This window comes from Typha latifolia, chromosome 5 (assembly GCF_019914945.1).
Source record: "Typha latifolia isolate L0001 chromosome 5, TyphaL0001v2, whole genome shotgun sequence".
NCBI classification, from domain to species: Eukaryota; Viridiplantae; Streptophyta; class Magnoliopsida; order Poales; family Typhaceae; genus Typha; species Typha latifolia.
The window spans coordinates 893,097-913,419 of NC_133090.1; the positions used below are offsets into that span (position 1 = coordinate 893,097).

Consider the following 20,323-nt stretch of genomic DNA (forward strand, 5'->3'; position numbering starts at 1 on the left):
GATCGAGTTATTTTATTGTTAGATACTGGTGCTGTTTTTGTTAGATACAGATCCATCAATTATAGACATTCATAATTTAATATATATATATAATTAATGCGTTGATATGCATCCAATAGTAATATATTTTTGGAGATTCGACAGCCAAAACTTGTAAACTAGGAAGTATACTAATTCATTTTCTATAGAAGTAGAATTAGGAAAGGCCAGCTGGGCCTGAAGGTGAAGTGATCAACTGAATTAGTTGCTTCTCATGGCTGCTAACAAAGAATAAGAGAGGATATTTGCAGTGCCAATGGAACCACATAATACTACCAAGCATACACTTACAAGATACAAAAGACTTCCACTGATATGAACCAAATACTATTCTACAAAAGAGGGGGAGGGGGGAAAAGAAAGTTACAAGTTCTTTCTCACAATTCATGATCAGCTCAAACTCTAATTACTGCAACCTCATCCAAACATGTCGAAGCCTTCTCCAGCGCGAAAATGTGAGAAACTCCCTGCAGTTTCCACCTTCCCAATCAAATGTTCCATTCCTGAAAACATCAACTTTAAAATTTTCAAAGCTATTTCATTAGAGTATGGAGTGGTGGAAGAGATGACAGCTGAATCAAACCAGCATACTTGGATTCGCTAATATGTTCTCGTAGAATGACATTTGGCCTGAGGAGCTTCCTGAAGATCTTGAACTATCGGTCGATGCACGGATGATGCCTCGAATTTGGTTTTCGTTCGATACCTTCTCTGATTTTGGTTTCTTCTCGGACGGAGAATCTTCATCTTGTTCACCTTCAGATTCGCCGTTAATTGGCAATGCAGAGGTCTGCTTCCGCTTAGACCGCGCCCTTCTGTTCTGGAACCAGTTGTAGACATTCGTTTCGGAGATCTGACCATGCTGCGAAAGCTCAAATGTTATCTCTTTTACCTTTTTCTTGCTTGGTGTTCCATTGCCTAAATCAAATATGCTCTCGAGAATTTGCAGCTGCATTGGTGTTGGAGTCCATCTCTGCCTTGCAGTGATCTTATGGCCTCCGGCAGACACCAGAGGATCGCTGTATAAGCTCCCAAGTCTAATTCCTAAACAACAAGAGTATTTATCAACATTAGAAGAACATAGCTGATACTGGAAATTTAAAAGTTTCCTCCCATTACAACACAGCAAACTGGAAACAGACCAAAAAAAAGGACACAATATAACACCAATGTTACTAATTGGTTACCTAGTTCCTTGAGGAGCCATGAATTGCTACAAGGTACTTGTTTATTTACACTAAGAATAAATAGATCCATCTAAGAGAACAATAATTCTTTTTCAAAAAAGAAAGGGTGCTATAATAATGTCATCAGTATTTTCTGCTAATAATATGCCATTTCACACTGAAACTAATGTAATCTTTTGAAACATAAATATCTCTCCAAATATGAACCAGGATTTTAGAGAAAAGATTCATCTGCCATTTATTAGCCAATAGGTAGATTAAATTATTTGATACCTCTTGTCACATCTACTTATTACCAGAAGAGACTAAAAATATTCAACATGGCAACATAGGACATGAGAAGAGAGCTTTTAATGCTAGAAATTTGAAGCTGATCTGAACTTATAGAGTCACAACTAGAACTCATTATTTATCATTTACTAGTGAAGCAAATAGAGTCAGAAGGATAAGTTTCTTGGATAATCTCAGTAATTCTGAAAAAACCAACATTAGCTTTGCACCCAATTTTATAGGCTAATTCACAACCATAACTGGCAAAAGGACAGTGAGTGGCATATGCCCAAATACTAAGAGACACCTAGAATCTAAGAGAAGAAGAAGAAGAAGAAGAAGAAGAAGAAGAGAAGAGCACCTGCAAGAGAATCTTGCTGAGCTGTGACAGCTTTGTGCATCTCCACGAGCTGCTCGCAAATGGTGGCGTAGATGGAGATTTGCTTGCGAAGGACCTCCATTTGCTCATCAGTCATCACCTTTACGTAGAGAACTCCATCTTCCATGGCTTCTCCTCTTCTCTCCTCCTCCTCCTCCTCCACTTCCTTGTTCCTGATGGCTTGGTTACTAGTACTAGTAGCGGAAACCTTCTCCCACTCCATTATTACCTTCCTTTCGTCAAAAAGATCTCAACTTTCTCAGACCCATCTCTGAAAGATGCATCAAGATCCCACCTTTCTTACACCAATGTCATCCCAGCTCTGTTTTGAAGCTTTTTTTTTTTGCCCAAATACGCATCAAAATCCCAGCTTTCTCAGACCCATCTCTGGGTTCGCAGTCGTACTCTCGCACAAGGGACGGGAAAGGAGAGAAGAAAGTAAAAAAAAAAAAAAAAAAAAAGAGAAAGAAGACGAAGAATAGAAGGATAGGTGGTGGTGGTGGTGGGCTTTTTTAGGTGTGAGGTGGTGAGTTTTGTTTCAAATCAATCTAATCTCATCATTATTGTGAAGAGCGTGGGAAATTGTGTATAAATCTCGATGTGATTTGATGCTTCTCAAAGCTTCGTCACATTAAGCCTTCCATTTCCAATTTTCCATCTTCCCATCAGAGAAAGAAGGGAGAAAAATCCAAACTTTAGTTTCTTTCCTTCCTTTTCTCGTTCTTTTCCAAGAGCATGTAAGAAGAAAAATGGAAGGTCAAATGATGAGTACTTTTAGATGTTCTCGTTTTTTTTCTAGTTTCAAAAGTAAAGAAATATATTCAATTATGTTATCTTAGGATATCTTATCTAAAACTTCTCCAATTAACCATTAGTAGATGGTCGAATATAAATGATAATAAAACTAAATAAGAATAACAAAATTTTCATAAGATTTTCATTGTTTATACACTTCAAAAATAAATAAATATATAATTTGATGCTATCCCAGCAACAATTTATAGTGCTTGTGTTCATCCAAGGCCCCATAAGTGAAAAGACTCTAAAGTCAATCCACCTTTTTGACTTAGTATTGAACACTATGATGAGCTTTTTAAGACCCATTTCACTTTGCTCAAAAGGGAATCTATAGACTATCTTTTTTTAAGATGTTAGGGAGATTAACAAGACAAAACAAAAGCAAAAAAAAAAAAAATTTAAAAAAGGACTGCATGTGGATCTGTGATTAATTGTTTTTGGTTTGTTTTAGGATTACATCTTATTAGTTAATTATTCTATCTAGATCACAATCAATTGGAATGCTAATTGAAAAGGTCAACAACTTGGTCAACAATGGTTGCCTGAATAAAATCCACATGTTTTTGCTTTGTCTTGTTTTTTAAGGAAGAAGTTGCAAAAGAACAAGAACTTAGATATCAGCAACCTTTTGATTGACTTTAAATTTGACATTAGCCTACTCTATGTCGATTTTAGTTTTAAAAAATTTATAAAAACATCCTACATTTCATAGTTATTATTATTATTATTATTATTAACATCCTAGTATATAAAATTCTTGCCCATTTAATTTGTTTATGATTTTAGTTTCCTTGACCAATAATTACTAAATAAATTAGTTAAATTAATTATAGATATAAAATAATCTTAATATCTCTCTGAGTAAATTTTTTTAAAACTCGTACTTCTTCGTTTCTATATTATTCACGCTACGCTGTATCGATATTTATCATTCGACCCTCTATATCGACTGTTACATTTAATTACAACATCTTAAAACACTTTATCATTAATTCTCTTAATATTATACAACTGTTACTAAATGCAAAAATTTTGGTGTTTTTAATAGGTTAGTATTTGGAATGGCTGGAATGCAGAACTAATGGTTGTCATTGTTTGGTACCAGTGAATAAATTCCCCCCCCCCATGAATCCAAGGATAGACATCTTAACAATAAAAAGTGGATTTCTCCACTGTGATCAAGAATGATTAAATATAATGTCACTGCTTGGTCGGTGCAAATTAATGCATCCCAAAGTTTATATATATATATATATATAAGTTTTTTGACTGATGATGTACTACTACTCCCAAAATTTAATTATAGCTATAATACAATCTACAAACCATTTAACACACTATTATAAGTAATTTTGTAGTTTCTTTTAATATAAATTGCTCTCATGAAAAATGATTTATAAAAATTATCTCCGAATCAATCGAGATATATTACTAACATAATTGTTGTATAAAAAAAAAACTAATTTATTATATTGCTTTTTGAAATCAAGATTTACTTCGCTGACGTGGCTTTTGCGCAATAACAATTACAGTAATTTATTAGCCATTTTTATAAGCACTCTAGTCTTATATGATAATGACCTTAGCATGTGCTACATGTGGGATTAAGGAAGGAAAACTAGATATTTTTTTTAATCTCCAATATTAGAAGATTAATTAATATGGGAACAAAGCAATTTGGGTTGGTTTTAAACTAATTAATCAAGGTTTGTCTGAGAATAATCCCAACATGGCATGTGAGGGCGGCGGTGTTCCCACCGGGCAAATTCAAAGTTAGGTGTCGCCAAAACACCAAGTCCTAAAAGAAGATTAAGCTAATGTCATGATTACTTGCTACAATTTGTCTAATTGTCTATAGCTTTCATGTTGATAGATTAGGGCTGGTCCTTGGTCTATGAACACACTTTAATCAATAGAAAGTGCTAATACTTAGGAGGCAATAGAGAAGTTATTATTCAGCATTTGTTTTGAACTAGCTCTGCAGAGCTTGCACAATGACAACCCAAGCACACACACAAGACTGCATCTTATTTGCAATTATATATCTATCTTGCTTTATTCATTCAATTGTTAACTTGTTCTTGCATTTCCAGTGTTCCATGGATCAAATACAAGACGAAAGAATAAGATAACTTCTTCATTTTGATTGAAAAATAAGATAACATGTAAGGTTGTTAGCTATGAGATAATAAGTTTCTTGGTAGAGATAATTTCAACAATCATACCTGATTGCTCAAGAACACTTTGATCCTTGAGAATCTGAGGGAGAAGAGAGAAATTTTTTATTGCCAAGAACAACCTGATCAACCTCAGGAAACTTTACACATAAGCAAATCACAGATCAGCCATTACTCTTATGAGTTCTGGAAAGTATATATATGAATAAAAATAAAAAAAATCTTCTGTGTTTTCCACATCATGCACACCTTTTCTCGAACACTAATTTTACCTTAATGTCATTCCCATGTCCCAGTGGATTAATACAGCTTTTTTCCCAGTTAAAACATCCACCACCATCGCATTCATGAACCAATGGGATTCTATGCATAAAGTTACCTCATTCTTTGCACCACCTAAAGCAGATATCCCGGACAAAATCATCGATCAACTCCCCAAGAATTGCACATTCAATCTTTCTGCATGAAACATCAATATCCTCATACAATGTGGCTGGCCAAGGAGTCATCCTCACATCTCGGGCTACCATGCCATCAATAGTGTGCATTTCATCCATTGGGAGATTTGTGTAACACTGGATGTGATGCCATAACTCATCCAACAACTTCTTCCCTCTTGGTACTTCAGCACTATCTAAAATCCATCTTGTTACTGTAGCATTATTCCTTGGTATACTTCCTATGCTCTGCAATGCCTCATTTACCAAATCAAATAACAGCCTGTGACTTAGAGACGTGTCGCAATGATCTAGGAAGGAATCTTCATTATCCACCTTCTTGTATCTGCTATAAGCTTCCTCCACCTCCTCAACGATCTTGTAAGAGATTGGGATTCTTAGTGCATCCCACCTTGGATTTGCTTGATCAAAAGATCTGTCTTCATACAAACCAGCGGTGACAAGGATATCCTTTATATAGGCTTCGTCAGGGTTCTCAATCTCAGTTATTTCATCCTTGTAGTATTTCTCTTCAATTGTCACTTCTTCAGATTTTTCATTCTCGACATCTTCAGATTGACTCAACTCTGGCCGAGATTAAATTCAGAATATGTGTAAGAAGAGTTGTAGACAATGTGATGCAACTATCTCAATGGAAATTTATCTAAAACAGAAATACTTCAGTAACATAGGATATCTATAAAGAGAGCACTGATCCAAATACTCCTTTTTGATCACTATGGTATTTGTCAATTATATTCACACAACCCTTTTTGTGCAGTGGCATATCTCTTGCATTGACAGTTACAGAGTTCATGCATTGTAAAGATGTAACAGGCTGAACATCAAGGCATTTCAAATCTGCCAGGTAATTAACAAAAAAGAAAAAAGCAACTGCTCTGCATCCTACCTAATAGCAAATTTATTAGTTTATATGTTATTTGCCAGGTTCTACAAAGAAGAGAATCAAAATAACATTGAATTGTTAAGTAGCACTAGGTTATCAATTCATGAGTCGTGATCAGAAAGGTGAGAAAGAGCTGTGCAGCATTTCCAAATCTTGAACCTTTATTGTGTCAGGAACATTTGTTAAATCATTTAAGGTCACTATAATGGTTGCATCAATTTCAGTGTACAAGAAAACATGAGTCAATAGATGTAGGAATATTTAACAATGTAAACTAGTATAATCCATGAATGCAATAGTAATCATACATTCAGGCATGTAAAACATAACACAAAATAGTCAAATTTTAAATCAGATCAGAAGTTTAGCAAATTCTACCTGGAAAGTTACAGATCAAGTCTCCACAGGATTGTCGTAAAGGTTGAACATCCAAAGGTGACACAGGGCTTGGATTATCTGGTGTGCAATACTCATTGTGAGAACTGCTGGACACTGAGGCAGGGCTTGGAGGAACTTCGGTATAATTATCCTGGGGCTATAGAGTATCAAATAAAGAAAAATATGATAGTTGCACGATGCATTTACAAAAGCTAAAAAATAATTTAATGAATGAATTGACTGACCACCCCACTTACCTGTGTAATGCCACAATTCAGTATAGCTAATGGTATGGTCCTAATGATCTTCATTGAGTTGGTTTCACCTGCAGTTGATTTTTTCGACGAGTGGGTCCTCTTCCCAAATAGTTTACCTTTGAGAGTAAAGTTCTGCTTCAGATATGATACTCTACCTTTAAGGTTGAGACTATCTCTCCTGTTCTTCTTCACTTCTTTTGAAGTTGTTTCAGATGTTTCACGTTTTCTGTGGATATGAGCACCGGTTAGTATATGCTGCTCTTCTAAGAGAAGCTTCCCAAAAGCAGTTCCGGGGACTGGAGCAGAAAAGGATCGGGCAAGATTTCGAGGTAATACTACCTGAGAATTAAATAACAGAATATTATCTTTTTTATGCCGAAGCATAGATTCACTCATGGTTTTTTTGTCCTCCCAGGCAATATTTGGGATATCAGTCATTGATTTAACTCTTCCTTTGCTTTTAATGTAGGAATCTCCAGACATTTCATCATTAATGATAGATTTCTTCAGATCAACTTCATTTTTGCAGACATCCTTCACCCTGTCTGGCAAGATTCTTCTGGTGTCTCTTTTGATGATCTGCTCTGGCTCAGTCCCATTAATCTGGAAGCCTCTCATAGATGATCTATTTGATTCTGATCTCATCATCTTCCAACCAATATCTCTTGTAGCACTTTCTCTAATGTGTTTTGCTATGTTGCGAGCAATTTGTTTAGGATCAGTAGGCCTATCCCTGAATGGACTCTCAGTCTGACTTCCTTTTGTCGATGAGTTGCTTCTAGCCTTTCCTTTAATTTCACATTTGAGCCGTTCCTTTACCTCTTCAAGAAAATCTTCCATACTGCAATCCTTCTTTACCTCAGATGAACCAACCCATGACTCTTCAGTATCAATTCTTCTTTCGCAACTAGGTTTTAGGATTATTATCCTTGTAGGTGAATGAGATCTCTCATACCTATCGGCAACCTTAGCTACTTGCAACTGTTTGCAATTGTTAACACTTCCAGCACCAGTCACATCCATCTCATGTTGTAAGCTCATATGACTTTGACATTTTGAGTCACCTCCTTGTTGTGTATCAGGTTTTATCTGACTGATTAAAGCAACTTCGCTTGATTCCGAGATCTTCTTTTGGGCTAAAATTTTCTTTGTATCGACATATCTTGCCATCTTTTCTTTGTTGAGATTTTCCTGCGCAAGAATTTGGATATATTTTCCCTTTGAAAGATTATTCTCCACTACAAGGGCCGTTGATTTCTCCAGCACCTTGGATGTCTGCCATGCCTCAAAATCCTTTTTGAATTTCTGAAGTAGCTCTTCTTGAGGATGTTCACGTGGCTGTGGTCTTGTAGACCTCTGTGGTTTCCAGGATAGGCTAGCCTCTCGCTTACTACCATACGAGAGTAGGTTACATTTGGATTGTTTAAAAGGAGCCAATTTAGGCGAGTTACACTGGCCAGCAGCACTATCCATGGTATCCATTCTTACAACACTGGTGCCTGCTTTTTGTACTTTGATTTCCTTTGCATGTACTACCGCATCTTTTTCTGCTGGTATTGCATCCATACCCATCAAACGAGCAACCACACTTGGTGAATTACGTCTTTCATTTGGTTGGTTAGATATCTCATCATCAATCAGCTTCTTCATAGTTGTTCCCCTATAAGAATAATCCATTTTTGATGGGTTCTGCATCACCTGGCAAGAGTATTATCAAGGCAAGTAATGATTGTGTTCTTTAAACACAATAAAATAGCGAAGTACTTATTACTGACCATTCGAAACCAGGTTTATAGAAAAGCACTTTCTATGCAGATAAAGGGGATTCATGAAAGAATGTGCAATATTCCAAAACAAATAATGTTGGTCGCCAACATCAGTCATTACCAGCAAGAGAATGTCTACAAAGTATTACAATGAATTAATAATTACCCCCAAGATGATACAGGATCCGTAGACCTTAAGTGCATCAAGAACTTGCACCCCAAAAGGATGCAGATCATGTCATGAAGGCTCTGAAAAATAAAATCAAGTGCATTTTTGGGAAGCTTCGAGGGAAATTTTGCGTGTAGGAATATGCCTGTGTTCTGTTAAGAGCCACTGATTACAATAGGTGAATGTTTCTTCTTTTAAGATGTTTAAATAAAGAAACATCTTAAAAGATCCTTCATATAACTTATGACAGAAAGGATAACTAGAAAGCCAACTAGTGAAATCATAAAGGACGTATTTTCTTCCAATTAGCCAAACAGATGCATTGACTACGGAGAATATATGTGAAATGTGAAATTTATATTTCTCACGAATTCTACTGTGTTTATCTGGCAATACCCAAGTAAATTAATAATTCACATTTAACCAGAGAAATTTGAGATCTCCGTAAGCTATATTCTGAATGTGTAAACAACATACTGCTTTACTTTCATAAAAGGCATGACGAGCATGTGATGCTGCAATAGGGAACTCCAAGCTATTCCGAGGAGCTTCAAAACCTGGCAACATGTGGAATCACAATAAGAACATCCAAAAACCAAGAACGCTAGAGTTAAGGTACATAAGAACACTAATAGACCATGAGATTGGCATATCTGATCAAGTATTGGAATCTATACAAGGTTCAATAGTACAAAGTCTGTAATGCAGAAGGCAGTTCTCACCGTCAGCGCGTATCTTGCGCGACATTTTCCGGGATGTGCTAGCCCGGTTTAAGTCATAATACTGCAGTATATCTGCCATGCATGCAGACAGGACTCTTCGCTGCTAAGATGATTCCAGTTAGAGGCAAGTCCAGGTCTCATATGGCACCTTGATCAAGCTGTCCAATATCCACCATATATTATGTTGTAAGCCTGAAATCCTAGAACAGAAGATGCATCAAAGAATTAAGATGTCAAATTAAATATCCAAAACCATGAAGATATGAATAATCTTGTAAATGATTGAGAAACAACTAAAAAATTTTGATTGCCATCTGCCCAATATTCTGCATTAAATTAAATGGAAATAAGATAGCATCATAATTCTCCTTCACAGAACCAAAACAGAACATGCAAATCAAAATAAGAAAAGATAACCATCTTATTGGTTTAGAACAATTTGAGACAGTAATAAAGATCAAAGGAAAAAACCAAATTGACCCATACTTCAATCAGATTTAGCAACAAAGTAGCTCATACACAAATGGACAATTCAGTCTTATCCCCATTGAAAAAGTGATTCTACCTAAACCAAAATAGGCAAATTCATTAAGCATTCAATCTATTAAAACTTCAACAGAACATGCAAAAGATAAATAAATAAAAAACAACAAACCTCTTGGTTTAGTACAATTTAGAACAGCCAGTTGACCTATGCTTATGAGAATACATAAAAATCTCAATATAGTCACCGATTGCAAAATCCACGACCAAATGGCGGAATATTTAGAGGAAAAAGACGCAAACTTCCATCCGAAGAGAAATTAGCAAGTCAAATGCAAGAGAAAAACATGCAAAACCTGAAAATCCCCACCATTCCAAGGAACAATTTTGACATGCAAAACCCGAGGAAGAGAAAGATACCCGACGAAATCAATCAGCGAGCCAAAATCAACATCGCAATGTTCCTTCCTTCTCAAAAAAAGATCGAACCTTTATCGCCAATTAGAGAAGCCCATCCCCCACTTCAACCTTTGGCATTGGCATCAGAGAAGGGGTCGAGAGAGAGGGGCGAGGAGAGAGAAAGGCAGCGCTTCCTCCCCGCCTTGGCGCTCCGGAGAAGGTGGTAATGGAAACGCCCACCTATTTGAAGAAGAAGAAGAAGAAGAAGAAGAAGAAGAAGAAGAAGAAGAAGAAGAAGAACTAGCTTTTTTTTTTTTTAACTTCTAAAAAAAATTTAAAAACTTCTCAATAAAAAAGTAGTAGTACTTTACCAGTTGGACTAGGTAATTTTATATTAAAATTTTGAGAAAAAAACCCAATATTTTTTAAGTCTTATTGTATCTTCCAATTATTTTATAAGACAAAGTTGCTAAAAATTTTCCAAATATTTTATCTTGAATTTCTAACCCAATCTTATTTACTATAGTTATGAATTCAAACTCTTAATTACCTCATGAAGTAGTTATTTAATCATAAACAAGTCCACAGAGATCCTCATCTAATATGAGTTTTTATAATTTAATTATATTTTATATTTACAATACACACTTTTTCAACTAGACTATAATAAATAAAAAAAATTATGTATAATTAAATTGCAAAACCCCCCCTCTCCTCCTGTATTAATACATAATAAGTCCATGATTTATATATTAGAGAGAATAAAGGGAAGAAAAAGGAGAATTAATTTTTCTTTTCAATTTTATTATATGATGTACAGCTAAGGAGAGAGATGAGAGAGAGAGAGAGAGAGAGAGAGGTTAGTTGGTCGTTGCTTTCCCTCACGTTGACACAACCTTTGGCGCCAATTTTATTTCAGTTTTAGTTTCCTATGAGTTCCTTTTCTTCTTCTTTCTTTTAATCTCTCAGCATAATTAGAGAATTCCAAGAGTAACATTTATATGTAGTCAGTGATTGAGAAAATTATATTAGTAGATTTATTTTTCTTGGAACATTATATACTGTGTAATTTAAACTCGTTATGGCTTATTATTTTTTTTCTCGAAAATGTTCATTTAGTTTATAAAGTATATATATGTTAGAGATTTTATAATTTAAGCTGCTTTGGATATTTGTAATCTTCTTCAAAACTACAGATAAGATCTTTTAACCTGCATCCATCTACTGTTCTTTTAGATAAGAAGAAGAATATGAAAAGGACTCCAACTAGAATGGAATATATGAGCTGCTGCTTTGTTAAGTGCCACAAATTCCTCATTGGAGCCATTGGATCTTCCTAACTTATTCTCTCCATTAGTTTACATGGAATGTTAGGTTGTCACATACTAAATTTTAGTGCCAAACTGAAGTTTCTCTGGTATGAGCCCTAATGGTCAATGAATGCTAAAGTAACATCTGTAACATAGTGCATAGCACATTAGGTGAATTTTATAATGTGTATATCATACTTATTTATTTATTGTTGATAAATTACGAAACAATAGGTTATTTATAGGGTTAGCTCTTCTTGCTCTGGTAAAAAAATTTATTAAGGGAATCGAATTCACGACCTTTGTCATGAGCTGGTATAACGGCGACATTTTGTTAAGATTTTAATAAGACTACTTTGGGCAATTGACACAAATAACTTATCTAAGATAATTAATACATTTGTTAATCCAATCTCTCCAACAATGTGATAATTGTGAATGAAGGATAACACCCTCATTAAAGCTTAAGATAAAAGCCTATCTTTATCCATTATCTTGCACTTGGACAACCCAAAGTTAGGGCTTGGTTAGTTGGAAAGGATACTTGGGATTGGTGTAGACTAATCTAAGGCAAAAGGGGGTACTTCTTGGGCTTTATTCTAGGTAATCTTTTGGAAGTCCCTTGCATCTATGATGATGAGCATGTGTGGTGCATTGCTTCTTCTATTCAAGTTATGCCCTAGGAGCAGAAGCTAAATGAGTTTTTTTTATCTCTGACAATTGAGATCATCATTGGCAAAAATTAATTATCCAGCTAGGATCTTTAGATAGTTTAAAAGTTCTGCATCAACTTCAATCTAATCATTACCCTCAATTTATTTAGCATTCTAATATCAGTCACCTACTACGTTTGTAGATCAAGGAGAAGATTATATATACATTATATATATATATATATATTGAAGAAAATAATAAGAAAAAAACTATCAGCAACCCAAATAGTTACCATTAATTGTTTCTACTGCTTTAATTTTAGCAGCCAATCAATTGAGACTCAATCTTGACCTAGTTAAACCTATTAATGTAGTCCAATGGCTGGATCTACTATCTTATGATAGAAATTCTAGATTTGAATCTCTCAGTGAACATTAGAGAATGATATTTCACTGAAGCATTATATTTGCATAGTTTAAATTTATTTAGACATGTTTTTGAAAAAAATTTACTTAATTGTCAGACCTATATATTAACCATGACTAAATTCTTTATATGACCTATACTTAACCTCAAACTTATGATATATTAAAAAAAATGGACCTAGTTGAATGGGTTTGACACAGCACAAACACAAAGAAACCCCTCAGAGTGGACCTTGTGCTTTCTTCATGATAAAAATGTTTGGGCCTTAGGACTTGGATACCATGCAGCTGGCTGCAGTTGCTGGATTGTTGCTTAAGCCATGTTTGCTTGAAGAATAAGATTATTCACATATAATATTATACTTATACTTTATTCATAGTTTAGAGGAGAATTATATTTGAGTTTGGTTTTGGTTGTAGTATTAGGATAAAAAATCTTTTACCTTAGTTCAACTTAGTAAGAAAAGAAGAATAAAAGATCCAATACCCATTATATCAAATTTGGTAATGTTTGGCTATAAACCTTAAATAAGAGATCTCTAATTTATAAATAAGAATCTCTTATTTTTCAACGAAAAGAGGCCCTAAAATTTGAAGTAATGCCAAGTTACCTACCTTTTTTAAAAAAGTTCTCATCCATATTATTATTTTCCAATCTCTTTTCTTATCTTGTTCACAAAAATGAAATTTATGCGAGCTCAGGTAATTAGAATTGAGGAGCTCAGATAATTAGAATTGAATAGTGCTGTGCTCACAAACATCCTACAAATAAAAAAACATGACATCATATAGTGATAAAATGATGCCGCATCCAAAGTGTCCTGTAGGCATGGCATTATTCGTTGGAATTTGGGGCTCAAGGCTTTGTTATTGGTTGCATAGAGTTCAAGCCAAATGGAAAGCTACAATAAGCCATTTTCAGATCAAAACCGGCGAAGCCTTCTCCTTCTAGTTTCTAAAACCATCCAGTAATTCAAACCAGAAATCCAATACCCCAAGGAAGAACATAAATGAAGTCATCCACCTCTTGTCCTTGCAAAAGATACTGATGCAATGATGCCTATTATAACTGGAAGCCATCCATCCATCCACCCAGAGAATGATATAACTGGAAGCCCACTGGATAGCATGTGAAAGTATTCTGCGCTACATCAATATAATACTTTCCAATTGCTAAAGAAGCACACCATTCATTTAATTGTTACAAGATATTAACACCCTCTCCATTAATGCCAACCTCCCATTCAATTATTGCCCAGACGGAACGCAGCAATTTAACTTTCCTACTACTTTTACTTAATACGACTACTAGAGAGTTAATGAGCCAGAGACAAACTAAAAGACAAGTAGATGTCATTAAAATCGAGACCATAAGCTAAAGAGAGACACAAAATCTAGATACAAGAGCAGATGGACGGTGGAGATTAAGCCACAGCCATATCGAAATTTGATTTCTTTTTTCCTCCAGGGAATTAAGGTAAAGAAAAAAAGCGGAGGGCGAAATCTTTTTCTTTTTTTTTACTTGTTTGCGCTTCGACTCACTCGTCGTCGTCTTCCTCCTGCAAGATATTTATATCAAAAATTAAGTACAATAAGATTCGCGAATAATAAGTTAAAAGGTGAAGGGGTTAATTAAAAAAGAAGAAGAAGAAGAAGAAAAAGAGCACCTCCTCGCTTCCTTCCTCGTCGTCATTAACCTCGGACTTCGACTTATCTGATTCCTCATCGTCTTCAGTACTCTTCTGCGGCACCTCCGACTGTTTTTTTTTTTTTCATCGAAGGGAATATAAGAAAATTGAAGTATTATATTGTAAAATATTTAGAGATCGAGGATTAAAAAGTTTACCTGCTTCTTGTTGTATGCTGCTATGGTTTTGGTGTAGTCGGATTTGAGCTTATTCGCCTTGGTTACGTATGGGGCTTTCTCCTAAATTTTGAAGAACAAAAATCGGAAAGATAGAAATAAAATTTTTAAGGTGTAAAGGATGAGAAGATAAGATTTGAATTCGGGGGAAAAGGAGAAGAAAACTCACAGCTTCGGACAAAGATTTCCACTTATCACCTCCAGCTTTTCCAACCTAATTTTTGAAAAACTCGAGGTCAAATTTCCGATCCAAAAAGCGGATCAATAGAACGGTGTAGGAGAGTTGAAGGGATCTCTTACGACGGCGACGGACTTGTTGTTAGGGTTCTTCTCCTTGAATGTCTTCCTAAATTCCTCCCTAAAAAAGTTTTAAATCAGAGATCCAAAGGTGAGGGGGAAAACTATCAGATTAGAGATTTATAGCTAGAAATAAGCCATGATTTGAATAGATCGGGACAAAGAGGTCTCACATGAAGACGAAGAAGGCACTGGGAGGCCTCTTCGGCTTGTTCGGATCCTTTCCGGGCTTCGCCTTCTTCACCGGCTTCTTGCTCGCCCGATCGGCCCCCTTCCTCTTCGCCGCAAGCCTTCAAACGATTCAAAACGTTCGATCACGTAGATCCAAGCATAAAAGGACGCATCGAATAGAGAAAAACTCACTTGTTATCGGCCTTCCTCGACGCATCGACCTTCGATTTCCCTCCTTTCATCGCGAGAACTGCGAAAAAGACGACGGATCGGTGAGAAACGCACCAGAAATCGCCGGGAAACGCAAGGGAGACGGGGCCTTACCTCGGGGGAATAGTGCTCTAGGATTAGGGTGGGGAGGAGAATAGGGGGAGAGGGAGAGGTGGGGGATAAGAAGGGGAGAGGAAAGGGAGAGGACGAGTGGCGGATTTGAAATTAAAATTTAGATGGAGGAGGTAAACGAAACACGAGGGTTGGGCGGGATGGAGATATTTTTTTTCTTCTTTTCGTTTATCACCACGTCAGCGATCCGCGAGATGGGATCCTATTCGATTTCGGTCTACTACTACTTTTCTCTTGTGCTTCCTTGTGTGCTTCCTTCACTCTCTATCTTTGTAAGCAAGTTGGGGCAGCTTAAAATTTAAATGGGCTTGATCACTGGACTCTCCAGTACTCGGTGGGCCCGACCCGACTTGACTTGGTTTAAAATCTTTGAGAAATTAGCAAATAACACCCTTTATTTTCATCATATTCTGATTAACACCCGTCCGTAGAGTCCTCTTTTTTGTCAAAGAAATTTTGCATATTCCCACAGTAGCCAAATTAGTTGCACCAAATATCCTTAAAAACAAAGAAAGGGTTGGGTTAAAAAAAAAGTGAAATCAAAATGGGGTGTAACATAAAAATAATAGAAATATAGGGTGCCATTTGAAGATTTGCAGAGATATTTTTTTCAATAAAGAAAGTTGGTAATGTGGGCCCCTTAGAATTGTATCACGTGGCTTATTATTTCCGGTAGTGAACCCTGAGGTTTGATAGAATTACGCTTCTGTAATTTATTTTGCTTGTATACCCATCCAAACACTTGGATTTTGCAATAAGGCTAAAGTGTAGGTTCTATTTGCAAAACAACCCTATATCGAGCCCGAAGAGTTGGTCGAAGGGCGACTCTCGATTCATACCACGATGGGCGGCAGTAGCCAGTAGCGGCCATGGCGGAAACCTAACCCCTCTCCTCCTCGTCTCTTCTCTCCAATTCCTGAGATCATAATGCTACTTGAATAATTTCTTATAAAAATCCCTCCACCTTTTGATCTCAGAGAGGATCGAGGTGCAACGAGCAATCTCTGCAAGAAATCAGACGGGTTTTGAGAGAGGCGAGCTCGCTGGAAACGTAGGTGGAATTCCGCTGATCTTTTTCGCAGTTGCAGGCCCTTAGATGTGGCTAAAGAGAAGGAACTGATAAGGAGTATGCTTCGAATCTTTTCTTTGCTTGTCTTGCAATTGCTGGATTAATTCTCAAAAGAATTTTGTTTCGTTTGATGTAGAAAATTTTATTATATAATGTGATCAAAATATCTCCTTTACATTGCTCACTTTTATCTTTTTATAATGTGACCATCTCTTGTACATAGCATCATTTTAATGTATTTTTAGATTGTCTCCTAGTTAGTAGCACGAAATTATTTCATGAAAATCATATGCCAATTTCCTCTTCAATTTCATTTATTCGTTTAGAATTTCTTTAATTATTTATTATTCCGCGCGCAGAACAGGAGGAAGACAACAAGGAGAAAATGTGGTCATATGATCTCTATGATGGAGATCTATTGATTCTAAGCTACTGTTTGATGCATGCAATGATTTCTGTACCTCTTTCTCATGGCATTGTGAAAGAATATTTCACCGAAAAGTATGCTGGAGTAGTTTAATACTTTAATATCTTTGGGGAATTCCTATCGCAGCAGTTCCTCGACATCTTTTGCAGCCTTTTGGTATGTAAACTAGCCCTGATTTTATCCTCCCAATTTAGATACCATTTTCTCATTAAGGTTGATAAGTAGCTAGTGATTTATATCATTAATTTGTCTCACACTATTAGATTACTTTCATTAATTATCTCACCCATGTTTTTTCCTAGTCTAGTTGATTCAATATTTGCTAACAAGAAAAGAATTCTATCCTCAGAGATGAACTGAGATAGTTGTTCTACTTTTGAGTACCTTATTTATTGTTTTTCCTGGAATGCGATTTTCTTTTCCTCACTGAGACTCAATGAAGAGTCTTTAAGTGCTTTCCTGGAATATGTTTTTGGCTACTCAATCAAAATCTAAGGACTTCTTGCAAATATTTATCATATCGTTTTCATGATTTACCTTCTAGTTTCTATCTTCTGCAAGGTAACTTTTACTAGCTATTAAATATAAAACAATTTAAGCTTTTAGAGTAATCGGTGGATTAACACTAGTATTTTTTTGTTGATTCTTGGCTGTTCTCTGAACTTGGCATGTTATATTTTTCACATGGTTAAAAGTTGCCCTTCAGATCTGGCAGGGAGGATATTTTCCTGGAGAGCTGGAGATGCAACCACTGGCCTAGTCATGGTAGAGATATAATAAATGTCAACCACAACCTTTTCAAAAATTGAAGCTCCACTGTTCTATAACTCTACTGTTATACTGGTTCTGGTGCAGGTGAGAATAATACAATGGCTAATTTTGACTTCTTTGTTCCAGAAGATCGCAAAAGTTTTATCCCACACTTAGATTGAATGCATTTTTATTTTGCATTATGGAAGTGTTGCTATGCAACCCCTGATTAGAAAAAGGAGATCAACAACGATAGCTGTTGAACTGCCTATTATTTATACAATCTGTTATGTTCAATTACATTTTCATTATATGGTATTCTACAGTGAGATCCTTCCACACACCACTATCTATATACTTCTCGTAAAAGTTCACATTGCCATTTGAGTTCACCGAGAGAGCATCAGTGCTTCTAGTCCCGTAGTGCCCCTTCATGAAACAAAAGAAGCTAACGTATATGCACCATGGACAGGGAATTCATGTAAAAGAAACAGAATTTTTCTTCCTACCTCCTTTGTATCTATGTCGACAAAGATGGAACTTAAATTGAATTCCCAATCAGCATTGCAGCCTGTGTTTGGCAGCATGTCTTTGGTAGCTTTTGTAGTGTCCCTCATCAGCTTTTCAACTATATCTTCTGGTGGAATTTCTTCATCGCCATGCTTCCACAGTAGTTCCCTGAAGCTCTTACGAAGGCGTTGGGCCTGCAACAATGGCACAAGATTAATAGATGTGGAGTTGATTTATAACAACATTTACTTCTACAATGAGTGACTAGGTTGAACATAAAATGAAGAAGATATAATTAGCTCTCATTGTTCTCATTTAAGCAGTCATTTCCTTGTAATATTTCATGAGACTAAATCAACAAGGTTGTTGCTAAGCATTCATTCAACTGTATTTTAAGTCATTCAAGCTTTGTTCTTACTGATCAAGCATATACTTGAACTGGTACATAGGATCCAATCAACTGAAATTCAACCTGTTCTTTTCATGTTTGTGATGTCAATGCTGAGATGAAATTTTTTGTCAGTTGCATTACAAATTTACAATCAAGTGAATGTTATGTCTTAAACATGAACACGATATCTTTACAGAGCTTATGGTTAAGCAGGATTGTAAAGGCAATGAGCCTTAAGTAACACCATGGTCGATTGCAATGAATCTAGAGTAATGGATAAATTAATAAAAGAATGCAAAATGCCCATCAGACAAAAAGAAGAACACATGAAACTTTTCTAAGTTCATGTTATAGCATAAAAAGATACAAAAGAAAAGTTCTGTCACCTTGTGCCAAGGGCTGTCTAGCTTTGCATTGGAGAGTACATGAAGCCCTGGAGAAACAAGTTGAATGGAAGCAGCTTCTCCCTTTGGCCTGTTGGAGACATAAACCATGATGTTTGCACATAGATCAGCTAGTATCAGGTTAAAACCATTGTAGTCATCTGCTTCCTTAGCTACTTCTTTTGCAAACTCCTCAGGACTCTTCTTGCTCTGTACTCAAAATGAATTGAATAGATAAGACCAAAGAAAAGATGAACTACAAGTCTACAACTCTTAACAGCTGATCATCTGAATGTCCAAAAGGATACCTGCAGAAATCTGACAGGCAATTCGCCCCTGGTCTTTGCGCCGGCCATCACATCGGGCTCCAAAACATTGGTAAGGAATGCCAACCTCCCATCCTTTGTGCAACCCAACCATGTCCCTCCTCCTTGCACATCTCTTCCTCCCAGTATCTTGTTACAGCCCTCCCCCCACCACCCTACTGGCTTTGTAGGCCTGCCATCCAATTAGCAAACAATACCACAAACACATTATAGGCACCAATAATACACACACAAAGACATCAAAGATTGTACTCAAAAGTGAACTGTGTGCACTCATACCTGTCAAGATATTCATCTCTATTGAGAATAAGGAGAAGTCTGTAGACAGGGTGAGATTGCCAAATCCATGCAGCTATACACATCTTCTCTCTTCTCCACCGCCTTTGGTTTTCTTCGCCCTTCTGGCTTTGGCAACCACGCCATTCTATTCTATTTATATACTTATTATTAAAACAAAGGCATAGCCCACAGTAAGCAGCAGGCCGCCATTAATTAGTTCCCTTCTCTTGTTTGACTTGGCGTAATTCTTCGAATGATCAAAAAGTAGAAAGCTGTGTCGATTGGGATCATTGATTTAATTATGGTCCAAAAATTAGGTAGAGCTCCACAATTTGATATTGTCACGTCTTCACTCTTAAGGCTAAAAGGCTTTTAGTATTCATATAATAGTGTTTTCATTAAGATTATATCTTCTAGGTAGATGGAAAAATATAAAAAGTTTAGGAAGTTTTATTAAAAATGCAAAATTAACGGTACAAATGCGAGAGATTAAGTACTTAAATTTAAAATATATTAAAAATAAACTCTAAAGTCCAGACAAGCGAGAGGGAGTAATTTGTAATTTTAAATTTCGTACGGAGAATTTTGGATAAGGTTGGAATGAGAATCCGGATATAATATTGTAACCTGCTATTCCGGACATTGGTTACCGCACGTGGGTTGATGATAACGGCCCATGAGGCCCATTTAAGAAACATTTGGGCTGGGCCTAATTAGATGTCACTAAGGAATAAAATAGGAAGAGTTGAGGGTGTAA

At 36.1% G+C, this 20,323-nt stretch overlaps 4 protein-coding genes and 1 long non-coding RNA gene across 11 annotated transcripts; 1 reads left to right on the forward strand and 4 right to left on the reverse strand.

Moving 5' to 3' along the window:
- Positions 1-283: 283 nt before the first annotated feature.
- Positions 284-2,665, reverse strand: LOC140789812 (WUSCHEL-related homeobox 8-like). The gene is made up of 3 exons (XM_073139658.1): positions 1,858-2,665; positions 631-1,083; positions 284-542 (listed from the first exon to the last, which is right to left on the reverse strand). The coding sequence occupies exons 1-3, from the start codon at positions 2,096-2,098 to the stop codon at positions 457-459; spliced, it is 780 nt and encodes a 259-aa protein (XP_072995759.1). The 5' UTR covers positions 2,099-2,665; the 3' UTR covers positions 284-456.
- A 2,267-nt stretch (positions 2,666-4,932) lies between these two features.
- On the reverse strand, positions 4,933-10,626 carry LOC140789237 (uncharacterized). Of its 6 annotated transcripts, none has more exons than XM_073138851.1 (7): positions 10,459-10,626; positions 9,487-9,686; positions 9,242-9,321; positions 6,985-8,527; positions 6,830-6,897; positions 6,573-6,723; positions 4,944-5,874 (listed from the first exon to the last, which is right to left on the reverse strand). In XM_073138851.1, exons 2-7 carry the CDS (start codon positions 9,563-9,565, stop codon positions 5,231-5,233), a joined length of 2,565 nt encoding a protein of 854 aa, XP_072994952.1. In that variant the 5' UTR covers positions 9,566-9,686; positions 10,459-10,626; the 3' UTR covers positions 4,944-5,230. The 6 variants fall into 6 exon arrangements, with proteins under 6 accessions (XP_072994949.1, XP_072994952.1, XP_072994951.1 ...); XM_073138850.1 differs by having other exon boundaries at positions 6,573-6,729; XM_073138848.1 differs by having other exon boundaries at positions 4,933-5,874; positions 6,830-8,527.
- Positions 10,627-14,090: 3,464 nt separating this feature from the next.
- LOC140788297 (HMG1/2-like protein) lies at positions 14,091-15,705 on the reverse strand. The gene is made up of 8 exons (XM_073137496.1): positions 15,414-15,705; positions 15,282-15,339; positions 15,092-15,208; positions 14,922-14,979; positions 14,791-14,835; positions 14,604-14,684; positions 14,425-14,514; positions 14,091-14,316 (listed from the first exon to the last, which is right to left on the reverse strand). Exons 2-8 carry the CDS (start codon positions 15,329-15,331, stop codon positions 14,296-14,298), a joined length of 462 nt encoding a protein of 153 aa, XP_072993597.1. The 5' UTR covers positions 15,332-15,339; positions 15,414-15,705; the 3' UTR covers positions 14,091-14,295.
- A 479-nt stretch (positions 15,706-16,184) lies between these two features.
- On the forward strand, positions 16,185-18,671 carry LOC140789688 (uncharacterized). Of its 2 annotated transcripts, none has more exons than XR_012109235.1 (4): positions 16,185-16,557; positions 16,860-17,083; positions 17,634-17,782; positions 18,004-18,671. It is a non-coding gene; the product is annotated as an uncharacterized lncRNA (long non-coding RNA). The 2 variants fall into 2 exon arrangements; XR_012109234.1 differs by having other exon boundaries at positions 16,188-16,557; positions 18,150-18,671.
- LOC140789687 (uncharacterized) lies at positions 17,850-20,029 on the reverse strand. Its single transcript, XM_073139477.1, has 5 exons — positions 19,567-20,029; positions 19,270-19,459; positions 18,965-19,171; positions 18,187-18,381; positions 17,850-18,106 (listed from the first exon to the last, which is right to left on the reverse strand). Exons 1-5 carry the CDS (start codon positions 19,647-19,649, stop codon positions 17,975-17,977), a joined length of 807 nt encoding a protein of 268 aa, XP_072995578.1. The 5' UTR covers positions 19,650-20,029; the 3' UTR covers positions 17,850-17,974.
- Positions 20,030-20,323: the final 294 nt, after the last annotated feature.

Coding starts and splice junctions, on each gene's coding strand:
- LOC140789812 (XM_073139658.1), bottom strand. CDS start 2,098: ATGGAGTGGGAGAAGGTTTCCGCTACTAGTACTAGTAACCAAGCCATC. Junction 1,084..1,857: donor TCAGCAAGATTCTCTTGCAG/GTGCTCTTCTCT, acceptor CTTGTTGTTTAG/GAATTAGACTTGGGAGCTTA. Junction 543..630: donor GAACATATTAGCGAATCCAA/GTATGCTGGTTT, acceptor TGATGTTTTCAG/GAATGGAACATTTGATTGGG.
- LOC140789237 (XM_073138847.1), bottom strand. CDS start 9,565: ATGGCAGATATACTGCAGTATTATGACTTAAACCGGGCTAGCACATCC. Junction 9,322..9,486: donor GCGCAAGATACGCGCTGACG/GTGAGAACTGCC, acceptor ACATGTTGCCAG/GTTTTGAAGCTCCTCGGAAT. Junction 8,528..9,241: donor CCTTTTATGAAAGTAAAGCA/GTATGTTGTTTA, acceptor TACTCTTGCCAG/GTGATGCAGAACCCATCAAA.
- LOC140788297 (XM_073137496.1), bottom strand. CDS start 15,331: ATGAAAGGAGGGAAATCGAAGGTCGATGCGTCGAGGAAGGCCGATAAC. Junction 15,209..15,281: donor TCGAGGAAGGCCGATAACAA/GTGAGTTTTTCT, acceptor AATCGTTTGAAG/GCTTGCGGCGAAGAGGAAGG. Junction 14,317..14,424: donor ACGAGGAAGGAAGCGAGGAG/GTGCTCTTTTTC, acceptor AATATCTTGCAG/GAGGAAGACGACGACGAGTG.
- LOC140789687 (XM_073139477.1), bottom strand. CDS start 19,649: ATGTGTATAGCTGCATGGATTTGGCAATCTCACCCTGTCTACAGACTT. Junction 19,460..19,566: donor AGAGATGAATATCTTGACAG/GTATGAGTGCAC, acceptor ATTGGATGGCAG/GCCTACAAAGCCAGTAGGGT. Junction 18,382..18,964: donor TAGACAGCCCTTGGCACAAG/GTGACAGAACTT, acceptor CCATTGTTGCAG/GCCCAACGCCTTCGTAAGAG.